This window comes from Oryctolagus cuniculus, chromosome 5 (genome assembly GCF_964237555.1).
Source record: "Oryctolagus cuniculus chromosome 5, mOryCun1.1, whole genome shotgun sequence".
Taxonomy (NCBI): domain Eukaryota; kingdom Metazoa; phylum Chordata; class Mammalia; order Lagomorpha; family Leporidae; genus Oryctolagus; species Oryctolagus cuniculus.
The window spans coordinates 41,417,538-41,433,278 of NC_091436.1; the positions used below are offsets into that span (position 1 = coordinate 41,417,538).

Genomic DNA, 15,741 nt, shown 5'->3' on the forward strand with positions numbered 1-15,741 from the left:
AGTTTCTAAATCACGTTTTTAGGATTTGACCATTCCGTAATGCAAATTGATGATAAGTCACATTATACTTTTGCATAGAATTTTTCAAACTTTTCTGTTTGTTTCTTACATGATTTATATTTAATTCATAAATATGTATATATGCATTTTATCTATATGCGCTTGATTCTAAAAGACTATGGTTTAGATATGATTGTTTGTATACAACTATGTCGCTAAATATGTTAATACTATAGATGTTGCATTTTTACCTAGTAATAGTGCAGAGAATGAAGAGTGTAGCTGATCTTGTGTGTTTTAGTTGGGTGGCTGTAGTACAATAAACTTAAAAAAAATAAGTGTAGTTGTTCACAAGAACTTCTAAACGTTGATTGAGTATTCATCGCCCAGAAGGAAGACCAAAACTTACCATTTAGCTTAGTTTCCTTGAACTACTCTAATTAGGAAGTATTTATTTATACTTTAAATAAAATATAGCTGCATTCTTTGGATTTTTTTGCTGAATAAAATATAGGAAACCATGAGACAAGTTTGGGTTGACAGCTTGAATATTGACATATCAATGTGACACATAACATTGTTTATAGCAACCAACAAATGTATTTGAATGTCAAACTTAATTCCTGAAATTATGATCAGTTCTTAGGTTTTCTAAACCACATCTCTAACTTTGCCTACAAGCTTACTTGAACTACTTGTTGCTGATGTCAGTTCTTCAGGCTTCACACTAAGGGATCCCTTTTGTGTTTGCCTTGGCAGCAAACTTGCTAAAAAACGCAAGGATGCTATGGGGAACACCCGGCAGGAGATGACTCACATGGTGAATGCTATGGATCGAAGTTATGCAGATCAGAGCACTCTGCACGCGGAAGATCCTCTTTCCATCACCTTCATGGACCAACATAATTTTAGTCCAAGATGTAAGTTCTTCATTAACATTTTAATAAGTGATTTTGTTGAAGCATATTGTTACCGTTGAAGTCTATACATTACCTTTTGAATAATCAGAGAGATTAAGAAAGAGGGAAGAAACAGAAATAGAAATAAGTAGAATATTATGGGATCTAAAAAATGACTTAGGTGCAGACTTTACCATGGATTTCGTTTAAACTATATGAATTTAATGACTGTATCATAGCAACATTCCAAACATACACCACAAAGACCATATCATGTGTCAATGCTGTAAGATAACCTAATGATTGCCAAGACCAGCGTTGTGGTATGGTGGGTAAGGCCAAAAATGCCTGCACGGCCAACAGCTTGTGTAGGCTCCGATTTGAATCCCCACTGCTCCACTTCTGATCCAGCTCCCTGCTAATGCACCTGGGAAAATAGCAGAAGATTGTCTAAGTCCTTGGGCCCCTGCACCCACATGGGAGACCAGGATGAAGCTCTTGGCTCCTCGCTGGCTTTGGATCAACCTGGCCTCAGCCACTGCAGCCATTTGCAGTTTGAACCAGTGGGTGGAAGATTCTCTATCTCTGCCTCTGCCTCTCTGTAACTCTGCCTTTCAGTAAATTCATTAACTTTTTAAAATGCACTTTTTTAAAAAAATTAAATAAACGATTGCCTATATAAAATCAATCTCAAATTTATTATTTTACCATTTGCTTTCTTCTTTTATATAAGATAATTTTAGGTTAAGATATAACAGTAATTCTTTTGGGAAATTGGTGTTATAGATAAAATTATTTAGCTTACTAAGGAATCCTGGATAATTTCAACACTAAAAAGTTAACTAGAGAAAAGATGACTCTTACATGCAATAAGTATCTAACATGAAGTCCAAGACTGTACTTGATTTGGAAGATTTGCAAGAATTTTTTTTTTTTTTTTTTTTTTTTTTTTTTTTTTTTTTTTTTTTGACAGGCAGAGTGGACAGTGAGAGAGAGAGACAGAGAGAAAGGTCTTCCTTTGCCGTTGGTTCACCCTCCAATGGCCGCCGCTGCAGCCGGCGCACCGCGCTGATCCTGGCAGGAGCCAGGAGACAGGTGCTTTTCCTGGTCTCCCATGGGGTGCAGGGCCCAAGCACCTGGGCCATCCTCCACTGCACTCCCTGGCCATAGCAGAGAGCTGGCCTGGAAGAGGGGCAACCGGGACAGAATCCGGCGCCCCAACCGGGACTAGAACCCGGTGTGCCGGCGCCGCAAGGTGGAGGATTAGCCTATTGAGCCACGGCGCCGGCAGATTTGCAAGAATTTAAGGTTAAATCTACACATCCATCCAACTTAAGAATTCATGATGCTAATCTCTAAAGGAACTGCTTTTTTAAAAAAAAAATTATTTATTTGAAAGAGATGCAGAGAGGAGAGGGAAAGACAGAGAGAGAAAGGTCTTCTATCCACTGGTTCATTCCCACAATGGCTGCAGTGGCCTGGACAGGGAAAAGCAAATGCCAGGAACCTGGAGCTTCTTCCAGGTCCCACATATGTGTGCAAAGGCCCAAGGACACGGAGCATTTTCCGCTGATTGCCTGTACATATTAGGAGAGAGCTGGATCAGAAATGGAGCAGCCAGGTTTCAAACTGGTGGCCATATGGGATTCCAGTGCTGCAGATGGCAGCTTAACCTGCTATACCACAGCACTGGTCTCTAAAGGAACTTCTTTTAAAATATTTGTACTGAAATATTATCTAATGCCAGGTGTTCAAGCCATAATCTCAGGAACAATACTATTAATCTTCAAACTTCCCCAAAATTTTATATTTTGTTCTATAGTACTTACATTTATTTTAACTCAAATCCTCAAGTAAAATTGATGCTTGATCTAGGCAAATCAGTTCTACCTTTGGCCTTGTAGACATAGAGGCATTTTGCAAATGATATGCTTACCCCAGCTTGGAAAACATAGGTACAAGGGAAGAAATAAACAGTATTATTTCTTATTTGGTAAGAAATATCTATAATGTGAAGGTGGAAAGTAAAATATTTATAGTTTTTTAAAAATATTTATTTATTTATTTGAAAGAGTTACACAGAGAGAGAAGGGGGGTGGCGGTCTTCTTCCACTGGTTCACTCCTCAGTTGGCCACAATGGCCAGAGCTGTGCTGATCTGAAACCAGGAGACAGGAGTTTCTTCCAGGTCTCCCACGTGGGCGCAGGGGCCCGTGGATTTGGGCCATCTTCTACTGCTTTCCTAGGCCATAGCAGAGAGCTGGATTGGATGTGGAGCAGCCGGGACTCGAACCGGCGCTTATATGGGATGCCAGTACTGAAGGTGGTGGCTTTACCCACTACGCCACAGCACTAGCCCCAGTATTTATAGTTTATATGTGTCTTTTCAGAAGGAAGTTTTTTGGGAACATTCAGTTTGGTGAAATTATTCAGTAATTATTGGCCCCAAATGCGGGCCGTCATTTTCTGTGATACATACCTGTACCTAATTAGTAATTATAAATGAATCATTTTGGAATTTAGATATAATCAAAATAGGGCCTTTCTGATCTATATGTTTTTATTTCATGATAAAATAAATGAATGTAAAACATAAAATACTATGACTCCTGAAAGTAGGTTTTTCTAAAAATGTAGATATACCATCTCTCTAATCATTTGATTTAATGTTTAGTAGATTAAGGACTTGCAAACATTTCTGTTCCCCAAATTTTTCTATATATTGCCTATCATAGTACCTTAGTAAGAAGTTTTAGTTCAATTCAATTATTAAATGTTCACTTATGAAATTAGAGAAAGGATTAAATCTATTTCCTATATATAATGAAACAAATGAATGTGGAATAAACATAAGTATTTCTCTAAGTACCTTATACATAATAGAGCTAATAAATGGTTGCTTTACCCCCAATTTATAAACTTCATAATACCCACATCAATTTCTTTTTAAATTCAACAAAGTACTGAGATAACCTAAGCTGCAAGAAAGAACTTAAACCTTTTCAGAATAAAGCAATCAGAACAGGCTTAATCATTGTATTTCTTAGGAAAGCATAAATCTATTTTAAAGAAGCAACTTTAGAATACAACTTTAGAGCAACATATTCCCTCATGAGCTTTGTTTTCCTACAGTGCCCAATGATCCACTTGTGCCGACTGCTGTGTTAGGTGAGGCTCTAAATCTTTATCATCATTTTTTTTTTGCATGGATCATGCTTCCTTGCATGGGTTATATCTTTTTCTACACAATAATTATTTATAGTGCAGGAAGTAACTTAATTTTGAAAACAGACAGCCATAGGCTTATCAAAGAGAGCAGTTTTTCAAGCCAGTTGGACCTAGTGGATTTCAAATTAGTATGACCCCTAATATATAAACAATGTTAACATACCCACGTTAGTATGATGAATCCAAATGCACAGATTTCAGGGGCCAGTGCTGCAAAAAAAAGTAGTGTCTACCAGATGGAACTGAATTTTCTAAATCCTCCTAATTTTATAGCACAAAAGAACGCATTTATAAATCACCATTATGGCTGTGTACAATTTGCTTTTGATTTGTCTGTAATAAGAGTTTATAAATGGAGGTAACTTTGCTAGGTCTGTGAGACTTGGCATTCCATGTGAACCTTACATAAATAGTTCAGGGTTGCCCCTTCAAGAAATTTAGAACAAGCCTCTTTGCTGATCACTCAGTGAAGGGTCTTCAAAAGTTCGTGGAAAATTGACCAAAATAAACTTACCTATTAATTCTATTTTTCCAGGAAGTTTTTGTAGTGCCCTCATATACCACCCAAGACAACTGATATTGCTAGTGATGATAAGGTCTTTGCAGATGTATAATTAAATTAATATTTTTAGCTAGTTATATATTTCAGAGTGGAATGGTTTTCTCTTAAAGTTGTAGGCTATTTTTTTTTACTAACTATACACCAGTGATTCACGACCAGCTTGCATGTATTCACAAGTTTCATATCAGTTTTACCATATGTTTTGAATGTATCATAAAAATTCCCAAATGTCATATTTGCTATGTGTAGTTAATATTTCTTATGAACATATAATGTTCACTTACATCCTATGCAGGCATTTTGTTATTTGTATATTCTAAGTTTCATTGATTGTAAAAATATTTTTGGATCAGTACAATTAGTTAAGTAAAAATACGTCTGCTATACACGAAGTTGATTATTTAAAATTACACAGTTTATAACTAATATAAGGAAAATGTATTCTAAGATAATCCAAAAGTTAGAGTTCTCCATCTCTGACTGCCTTTGCCTTTGAAGTTCACATCAACTGTGACAAGGACGTGAACTGGGCATTTTCCCTAAGGGAGTGGCTTGATGTTGCAGGGAGGAGCCATAACCAAGGATCACTGAGGAGGCACCAAATGCCTCTGAACATATCATCTTCTGTTGAGCACTGCAGATTGTCATATCAAATTATAAAATGTAGTTCAATTAAAATAGTAAGAAACTCTTCGGGAAAAATTAGTTTCCTTTTCATTACAGTAGTTTTCTAATAGGTTCAAGTCTCAGTCCCCATGTGGATTTCCACTATGAACTAATAGCAACACCTCATGTCTTTGCTTCCCCATTTTTAAAATAATAATTTCCAGCATACATTTTTCATAGAGTTTTGGTAAGAGAAAAATGAGATAATGCCTGTTAGTTTTCTAATATTTAAACAATGATTGTAGTAATTTTCCTGGTTAAAAGGGATATTTATGTTTAAGAAAGCCTAGATTTAACAGAAAAGGTCATAAAAATCTGTTCATATAAACATTCATTATGCATTTTATTTCATTTCAGAAGTCAAGCTGGTTGATTTTTTTTTCAATATTGGCATTCTTTAAAAGTTAAATCTCTCATTAATCGTATTAGATCTAGAAATGATTTGTTGTGTTTTTCATCATTCTTGGAATCATGCTGTTTACAGTTTTGCATCCAATTGATTTTGTATTTATAGGCAATTTTTGAAATCACCTCAAATACTGCTTAATATTAAGATCTACTTATTGTCTTAAAAAGGCTTAGAAACTTTTCATATTGATTCATATTTTTTGTTTTTTTGTATTTTACTGCTTCATTGGGTTTAAGTCCCTATAACTGGTAAGTGTATTGCAATTAACTCTAGAAAAACCTTTCAATCAAGGATAGATTTGAAGTTATTATTCTTAAATGTGTAATAAGGAAGTTGATTAGTATATGTACCCTCACTAGTAGTCACACTATTAGGTAGTTTAATGAAGTGGAAATGTATTGAGATTAATAATTCATATGTGATTATTTTAAAGATGGTACTGCTCTTTGTACTACTGTATTAAAGCTTAATGCAAAACAAAAGGCACTGTGTATTTCATATTGGAACACAATCATCTGTAAAATTTGGAATATGGATGAATTCTGTGTTTCTCATTGAACCTCTTACATTGTAAATATTGTGCTGCTCCAGCAGGTGCAGTGTGAGCCTTGGGCTGTTCTGTGGAGCCCTGGCTGCCTTATTTACTAGCTTGGGTGATTGCATTTGGCCTCATGACTTTAGCTGTTCTCTCGACTTCTCATCCCAAACTGTGTATTCTGTGATAGTACCCAGATCAGTTGCTTCTGAACTTAATTTTACTAGGGACATGTATGCATGCTTAATGTCAGTCTATTGATTGTAAAACTTTAGCAAAGACAGATGAGTTGAGGATAGTCTCATAGTAAGAGGAGGAAACTCTCCTGAATCATGTTTGCTAGCACATGTCTATATGCAGAAGGGTGGGCAAAACCCGAGCAAAAAGCAGTAATTCACTTGGGTGATTAAATCACATGGAAACTACCAGGAGTTTTCTTCAGTTCAATGTGGTATTTTTAGGAATGAATCCAAAAGCAAAAAAAAAAAAAAAAAAAAAAAGGCATTCAGCTTAGTAGGAGGGGGTAAAAATGAATGCAATCATGCTAAATTATAGAGGCACACAAATCTGATTGTAGGGTTCTTTTTTTTCCCTTCTCCAGGAAGAAAAAATGTTTATCATGGGGACAACAATTCATTTTTTGCCATATCCTATTTGTAGAGTTGATGATAGAACAGGCAAATGTACCAGCACTTGAACTATGTTTAACTGTTAATTAAATATCGTTCTTTACAGTATGCATTATCATTAAAAGCAAAAGTTCCCCTAAGAGTGTACTTTCTCTTCTGTTAATGAGTATGACAGTATAATGCTTTACAAAGTACCACCCCTAAAACATTTGTTTTTATTTTTTAAAGTGGTAAGTTTTAATGTGATAAATATGAGCATGCTTCTCATTGTAATGATGAGTACTTCGGTCATTAAAATCCTGTTTATTCTTCATAGGCAAAATGTTCTTGTTCTTTTCTTCCTTCTTATGAGAGAAAGAGAATTAAGCTTCTCTTCATTTTAAGCTGATAACACAACTGGGATGCGACTTACACTTAAAATGTGGGTGGTGAGGGATTCAATTGATTTTAACTCATTGATTCATTGAAATGTTTATTGAATGACTGCCATGCACCAGGTGCTAGAAATAAAAAGAAAAATATGACTGTCTATATACTCTAACCATTCAGGACTTAGAGAGGAAAAGAGACAAATGAATGATGAAAATATAGGGTAAGTGAAATGACCTATAAAAGAACAGGAAGCCATGGGAACATCAAATAGGAACTTTGTACTCAGCCTGAATGAAGGAAGAATTCCAAAGGAGGCACTCATATTTTGCTCCAGAAGCACACCCTTATCTCTCTCACACAAATGCTAGGAGAATCAAAATAAGTTAGCAATTAAAGACAACAACAATAATAATAAACTCAGATGGCAAAGATTGAATGTGAGTGCACCTGTGGCCTAGCTAGAAGACAGCATGGGGTTTGGGTGATGAGAATATCCACGTTTCCTAGTCTGGAGTGTGTTGTACTAAAAAGCTCCAGGTATTAGGGCACTGTAGGTGCACAAGGGCATGAAGAAGAGAGGATGGGTTGCCTACGTGGTTTCTCTGAGGGAGGTTGGGATATGAATGGGAAAGAGTTTTGTTCAACTTAATGCACAATGAAAACACCTTTCCTATTGACACCTTGATCCTCAGATCTCCCTTTATATTGCTATGACTGCAGATGCAAGAAAAAGTAAAAGCTCAGCTAAATCTCCCACTTGTGCTTTTTAAAAATGAATCAAATGTCTCCCTGCATCTCACAGCATCTGTGGTCTTGCTGATATACACACAATGTACTCTGGCCTCAAAATCTTAAGATGCACTAAAAGGCTAAAGCTGTGTCCTTATAGGGATGCTGCCCTAGGCTTCTACTGTCTGACAGTTCTTTCCCTGTCTCCTGTCATCAGAAAGATCTTAAGCTCTGAAGTCTTCTTTGAATAAATGCATATTAAACAAGATAACTTTGTCTTTTTTTAATCTTATGGGATCTGAAAAAATGCCAGACGAAAACCACAGCGCCACAGCAGAATCCAGCCGCCTTCTGGACGTCCCTCGCTACCTGTGCGAAGGGACAGAATCTCCTTACCAGACGGGACAGCTTCACCCAGCCATCAGGGTAGCCGACTTACTGCAACACATTAATCTCATGAAGACATCAGACAGCTATGGGTTCAAAGAGGAATATGAGGTGAAAGCTTTAATACTGTATTCACTATGATTTTTAACCTGACAGTGAGTGGAATTGAACATTTTTGCCTGCCTTTAATGTAACAAGGAGAGCAGTGCTCCACAGGTACCCTAATCCAGTAGTGTGACTGGAAAAATTGAGGGAAAGGAGCACTTCCCAGGGACATACCTGGGTCTGAATTCATTATGACAGTTTTTTTAATGTTGTATTTCTTTATATATTCTACAATGCAGTTAAAGCACACTTTGTTAGAACTTCATGTTTCCCAACTCAAAAATCAAGTGACAAGACACTTTGAGTCCCATTTTAAATTCTAGCATTTGAATGACTAAAGTAGCAGTTACTTTTTTTGCTCTTTGCTCCTTGACCCTCTGATCCAAAAGGAGAAAACTTTGTGATGTAAGTGCCACCGTCTGTTTAATCTTGTGAATTATTTGTTAAAAGTGGAAGGGAGGAAAAAGCAGAGCCCTGGAAATCAGTAAACAACATTTAAAAAGCCAAAAGAAGGATGCGGGAAATTCTTCTTCCAATCTTATTTCCCCTTCCAATTCTAACCAAAATACCAGAACTCATCTTACGAAGAGACTTATTTAGACTGAACATTCCAGTAAACATAGCAAAAAGGACAAAGTTCCTTTGCTACCCTTCGGTTCCTGAGCAGTGTCAGCCTGGAACATGGGAGGAAGCCTGTCAGCCACCCATTCAGATACCACAGTTCACACACATGTTTAAAATGAAAGAATTCAGTCCATGTTTTGCTTTGAAAGATCATCCCAAATCCATCCCGTGTCATGAAAAATCTTTTAAACTCCATATTGTACCTACAGATTACTGTTATACCTTAACTTGTGAGGGAATAAAATTATCTTTGAATACTAAAAGTTGGTTTTAGGTCTATGCCGGAAACACTATGCTATAGACACAAAATAAGTGCAAAGAACTGGCGCTTTCTGCCAGAGCTGGTTCTTTTTGTTCATTTCATGTGTATTCCTGTGTACTTCGCTTCAAAAACCATTGGCTCTTTGAAGACCCCACTTCCTGTGTTGAGCAAAGTTGAAGTTTTTCTGCAAAAAGAAATCTGTATCCATATTTTAAATTGCTGCATATGGTAATTAAACCAGTCAACAAATTCATCTGTTCCCAGATTCTTAGAGCAGGGGATTCTTTTCCATTTCAATATGATGCCTTGTTGTAGAGAGTCAGTCCTTTTCATGATCTTCAAAGAAGCCAAAATGTGATGGGTGTGTTGCATGTGATTTAATGAGTAATTATGGAAGGAAGCAGGATTTTTTTTTTCTGTTACAAATGCTAAAGGATGCATATTTGAAATGTACTCCAAAGTATTTTTGCAGGTTTTGGTGCATTATTATTCAGTACATTTTGAAAAGAATGATGCTTTGTCTGCTTCCATCTCAGAGTTAATAGTGATCTGAAATTTGAACTTCTTTCAGAGTCCTTTTTTTCCCTCTGAAATTATTTCTTGTCCTTAATTTGAACTCAGTCTAGTCCTAGGTAAGCAAGTTTAAGTCCAACAAATCCACTTTCAGGTCTGAGAGAAAAATTTGTTTACTACTATAAGAATTTCTTCCTTGCTGAGAAAGTAACTTTTACTATTTTAGTCTTCAGAACTGATAAACCTGTTTCAAAGAAAGGAATTAAAATCAGTCTATTAATTTTTTTTTTCTTCAGAGCTTCTTTGAAGGACAGTCAGCATCTTGGGATGTAGCTAAAAAAGATCAAAATAGAGCAAAAAACCGATATGGAAACATTATTGCATGTAAGTGCCCTTAAAATTCTTGGTGAATGTAAATATTGTTTGTTCAAAGATAAACAGTGAGTTGCAAATCCTCCTTATATGCTTTTAAAGTTTAAGAAAATCCCTGATGGTGGCATATCTGTTTATACAGTAATCTATTTAATATTAAAAGAGCATTGGTTGTTAACAGTGATTCTGAAATTGTCATCATCCTCAATAATTAAGTTGACTCTGATTCTTACCCAGTGGAGATAACTAGCTGCTTGATGTCATGTTTGCGCATAAATGCATGCAGTGTTTTCAAACAGCTAAGAATATCTGGATAATGAAAAAGGTATTTTTAGTTATAGATTCTTATAAAACCCCACCAAATACTCAAGATTGGAGTGTTATTTTTTCCACAGACCTATACACTAGAATGTAAACTCTAGTAGCTCTGAATTTTCATCATTAGGAACTCCCTCCTGATTAAGTTTTCAAGATATATATGTTGAATAAATAAAGTCATTATCATATGAAACCACAGGAGCAGCAAAGAAAGCAGCCGCCATTAAACTTGGAACTAGATACTGATTTACTTAGACAACTCACTTCTGAATTTAAATAAGTTAAAAGTGTCTTAAAACATCAAAATTTAACCTTGAATCTCAAGTAATAAGTTGAAGCAAGGTTGAAAATTTACTGTCTAGTTGTGTGGCCCATTTGCTGTAAAGTGAACAGGAAATTATTCTACCCATTGAAAATCAAGCCTACAAATGAAATTCCAAGTTAGCAAGTTTGGCTCTTCAGTCAAGTGGATGAATCAATTGATTCATCAGACATTATTGTATTTCCTAACTGTGAAGATGCAAGTCATTGAAGCCTTAATCACAGAGTATTATAACTGCAATAATTAATGAGCTCATTAAAGTTCTTTATTTTGTCAGATGACTGATTTGATAGCAGTATACTGTGGATAGAATATTGGCAACCCTGAATGAAGCCTCTACAATGGCACTGCCTCAGAACAGAGAAGCAATTTCATAACTTTAATTTTATTGTCTTAAAATTTTAGATGATCACTCCAGAGTAATTTTGCAACCTGTTGAGGATGATCCTTCTTCAGATTACATTAATGCCAACTATATAGATGTAAGTTCTTTGTATTTCCCCAGATCTACTTTATTGACTTATATATGTGAACCTTTTTGATATGACATATTAAGTGATTGCTGCCTTTTTAAAGAACAAACTGTACACTTTTCCTTGTTCTACGTCCTAGTTCTTACTGACGCTGTTGTGCTTTCTTTCACACCTGACTTTGGTTTGGGCTGTAGATTTGGCTGTACAGGGATGTAAGTACCACTATATGTAAATAACAGCACCTACTATAAATATTTAATATAAATACTCTTAATTCCAGTTATTACTAATGCTTACTACTAGTTAACTCTGCATGCTTCACCTAATTAGCTCCATACAGTATCTCTATGTTCATTTTCTGTAGTTCTTTTACATGTGTAAAGATGTATTTGACCTCCTTCCCTTTTCTTGTCTAGAAAAACAGGAGCATTTTTAGCTTCAACAGTGTATTATGTCCTCAAGTTTTATTTGTTAATGGTTTCTGTTTCTGGCTTTTTTCTTCTTACCCTTCCCCCAACATATGTGAGACGCTGGATAGTATGATGTGTATTAGCTTTATGAAATTTTACTCTTTATATTTGCCTTCTGACATTAAAAATGAGTATAAGACTATTTTGTGGTGTGTGGGATTGGCTTACAAAGTGATAAATTACTCAAGCAAAATAATTATTAAATTGCAATTGTAAAATATGCATATCACACATATATATTGAACCATACAAATGAAAAAGTTTGCTCTGGTCATATATTCCACTGTTGAATGTTATGGTTACATACGTATCTACTTGCAAGTTCTTAATTTGAAGGAAATTAGTTATCAAATAAAATAAGAAATATTATTAAGGAGGCAATCTATTACATTACATATATATGGGATAAGGCTCTTGAGTCATGTATCACATTGAAGATTTCAGAAATGTCACTTCTCCCCCTGTGCCTCAGTTTCCCCATCTTTATGGTGGGACACTAGTATTAGTGCTAACACCATCACTTTATTGTGAGAATTAAATGAAGTAATGCATGGTGAGCATTTAGCACAGTGTGCAGACATGTTTAGCATCACTATACTTCAGCCAGTTTTTAACAGTTAAAATCTAAGTGTGCTGAAAGTAATGGATTCAAAATATATATAAACATAAGACAAAAGGTCAAAGTACAGAATTGCAGTATATAATACAATTATATACATTAAAAATATGAAGTTTAGGTCCCAACTTTTTCTAATTGCCTAAGAAATAATTTTATCACATTTAATTGCATTTATTAAGTTCATATCTTACACTTATGTCATGAATTATAATTATTTGAAGAAATATATTTATTAGTTATAATATAAGCATATTGGCAATATTTATAATCGTGACCATATTCTTATTTAGTACTTAAATTTATCAGACATGTCATGGAAACTAATGGTCCATCCTTTATAATTAAAAAAAAATCAATTGTTCACAAAGACGTTTTTTCATTTTTCTTACCTATTTTGTCCTATGTTAGTTTCCTGCCAAGACAGATTCACTGGAGTCTTATTGTAATGCTATTCCATGGTTCCTATAGTAGGGCTATGTTCTAAATTAGGTTTTTTATCTAGTCTTTCTATTAAGACCCCTGTGTATTTTGGCTGGTTACTATACAATTTCATAATTTTTCCTCTCCCATTAGCTTATTGTACTAAAAAGACACTTCCTGAAATTGGTACATTTGTCAAAAAGAACAGGAAATGAAATGCTTATAAAGCTTGGGAAAAAAATCTCCATATAACATTGCACTAAGCAGCATGTTGGTATATTACGAAACAGAAATCTCCCAAATTTGCACCAGTGTAGTGCTCATTGTATTAAATTTTAGTTTGAAGATCCAAGTTGACATGCATTTACATGTATGTTAAATTGTCCACACCAAAGTCTGTATGAATTTCACCACTGACATTTATCAAAGCTGTTTGATAAATGCACAACATATTCAAAAATGAATCCTATTGTATCATCATCGTTTTTGCAACTCATAATCTGTTGTAATTAAACCGAGATCAACTAAGAATGCATCCCTTATTAGAAATAATATGCTTGTTGAAACAACATTAAGTGTTTAAATACAAAGAGCTTATGGCATACTGAAATTAAAAGGACTAAACTTTTTGTTCAGCATAAGATTCAGTCTTAGAAAATCTTCTTTCCCTATATATGTGTGTACCTATAATTATGTTTGTGTGCATTAACATTGTCAGCACACACAAAATAGTTGTAGATTCCTGAGCATATTCTAGAACAACAACAAAAAGTCTCAGCAGGACTTTGATTTGATGCACACATGCATTGTCCAGCTCTAACATTGGAATGTTCTGTTATTTTGTATGGTTCTAATATGTCCTTGTCCATTTGTAATGCAGTGTGTTGTACTTTTGAATGATAAAATGAGAATTGATATTTTACACACAATTTTGCCAAGAAAGAATGACTGAAGATTAACATGAAGGCATAAACGTTTTAATGAAACCAAACAAAATCTTTAAGGTTATTCATTAGCAAACAAGACTCAATTATAAAATATATATTCTAATCAGAGCTTTTAAAATATTTAATGTTTGCTTTATGTTTACCTTGCAGATAACATAGGTTTGAGTAGTGAACAATTTGTTCTCTACTCATTTCTGGATTTTTACTATAACTTAACCTTAACAGGTGGTTGTCTTCATCTTTTTATGCCTTCATTCATTTATTTCTGATACTGGTGTAAAATAATAACAAATTTGTCTCCCTATTTTAGGGCTACCAAAGACCAAGCCACTATATTGCCACTCAAGGTAAAACTTTGTCATTTTAAATATTGTAGATTAAATTAACTTGTGTATTTATCCAGACAAGCTTTTTGTAATTTTATTTGAATTAATTAAAAAAAAGAAAAATGTTTATTCTAATAGTGTTTTTAACTCATTTATATAGCATATTTTTTAATCTATGTAAGACATAAATTTAAGCTTGATTTATTTTCTAATTAATGTGAAAGAGAAGCTGCTGGTAGTTTTTCTAAAAATTTGTGTACTGATAATCAAGGTCTCAGAGCACTAGTGAATAGTGTTAAGCAAAAAAAAAATTACTTGTTTTGTAAACTTTTGGAAAGTATTTGTTATTTGTGAGGTAGACAGAGCTCCCAGGAGCTGGTTCATCCATAAAATGCCCACACTAACCGAGGTTGGACCTGGCCCTGGCCAGGTAGAAGACAGGAACAAAGAAGGCAGTTCCAGGTCTGTTATGTGAGTAGCAGCAACCCAGTTAACATGCTGCCTCCAAGGGCCTGACTTGGCAGGAAGCTGGAGTTAGGAACTGGAAGCAGGAATCCAACCCGCACACTCCAGTGTGGGACACAGGCATCTTAGACACCCTGCCAAATGCCTCTCCTGAGGAAATACTATTTTTGATTAAAGAGAAGAGAGGTCTCCTCCTATATAAGGTGCTTGTCTTTTTTTAAATATTTATGTATTTATTTGAACATCAGCATTACATGCAGAGAGAGAGAGAGAATGAAAGAGAGAGGTCTTCCATCTGCTGGTTCACTCCCCAGATGGCTGCAATGGCAGTGGCTGGGCCAGGCAGAAACCAAGGGTCAGGAGCTTCATCTGGATCTCCCATGCAGGTGGCAAAGGATCAAGCTCTTGGGCCATCTTCCATTGCTTTTCCAGGCCACTAGCAGGAAGGTGAATCAGAAGTGGAGAAGCCAGGACACGAACTGGCACCCACATGGGATGCCAGCATCTCGGGTGGTGGCTTTACCCTTTGTGCCACAGCACTGGCCCCCCACCTGTCTTCTTGTAGGGTAGTTTATCAGCCTGGAATGTAATAGTGTTATATGAGTTGTTATACTGTCTTCCAGCAATGTTTTGACAAATGAAGACTAAGACAAAACAGAGCTGGAAGGAATTTAGTCAGGTTCATTCTTCAAGGAAAATAAGAAGAAAATAGGGGAGTTTTTCTTACAGTAATTGTCTGGGGAACAAGTATCCAAATAAACAACAGCAACAGCAAAACTCCTTAGTTGTCTTTCCAGACTGACAACTGGCCATTGGAAGAGAAACTTGCACATCTATTTTATACAAAAGAAAAGTGAAACAAAAACTATATTTGCTCCTTTGACAGAGGTCATTTTCTGTTTTCACATATCCTTTTAGTAACTGAGTTTATTGTATACTCAGTAATGATAGGATGAGCAGCCATAGTATCAAACATATTCATTTTATGATATTGAGTAAGTGTGGCCCAGTACATACTTTAGCTGTATGGAGTTGAAATTCTATGATAAGATAAGAATGTTTCTTGGATGTAAGGATGCTTCTTCATAAT

At 35.3% G+C, this 15,741-nt stretch overlaps 1 protein-coding gene across 13 annotated transcripts in view; it reads left to right on the forward strand.

Annotated features, from left to right (window-relative positions):
- The window catches only part of PTPRK (protein tyrosine phosphatase receptor type K), a 591,026-nt gene that overhangs the window by 553,344 nt on the left and 21,941 nt on the right, over window positions 1-15,741 (forward strand). For 4 of the 13 annotated variants that reach the window (XM_051855347.2, XM_017345362.3, XM_070073614.1 and 1 more), the window contains 7 exons: window positions 760-920; window positions 4,031-4,066; window positions 8,342-8,526; window positions 10,216-10,303; window positions 11,337-11,413; window positions 11,599-11,616; window positions 14,171-14,207. In XM_051855347.2, coding sequence (XP_051711307.1) covers window positions 760-920; window positions 4,031-4,066; window positions 8,342-8,526; window positions 10,216-10,303; window positions 11,337-11,413; window positions 11,599-11,616; window positions 14,171-14,207 — 602 coding nt within the window. Of the gene's footprint in view, window positions 1-759; window positions 921-4,030; window positions 4,067-5,999; window positions 6,012-6,899; window positions 8,314-8,341; window positions 8,527-10,215; window positions 10,304-11,336; window positions 11,414-11,598; window positions 11,617-14,170; window positions 14,208-15,741 lie in introns of those variants that run through there. The other 9 variants (XM_070073615.1, XM_070073618.1, XM_070073619.1 and 6 more) reach the window with 4 other exon arrangements.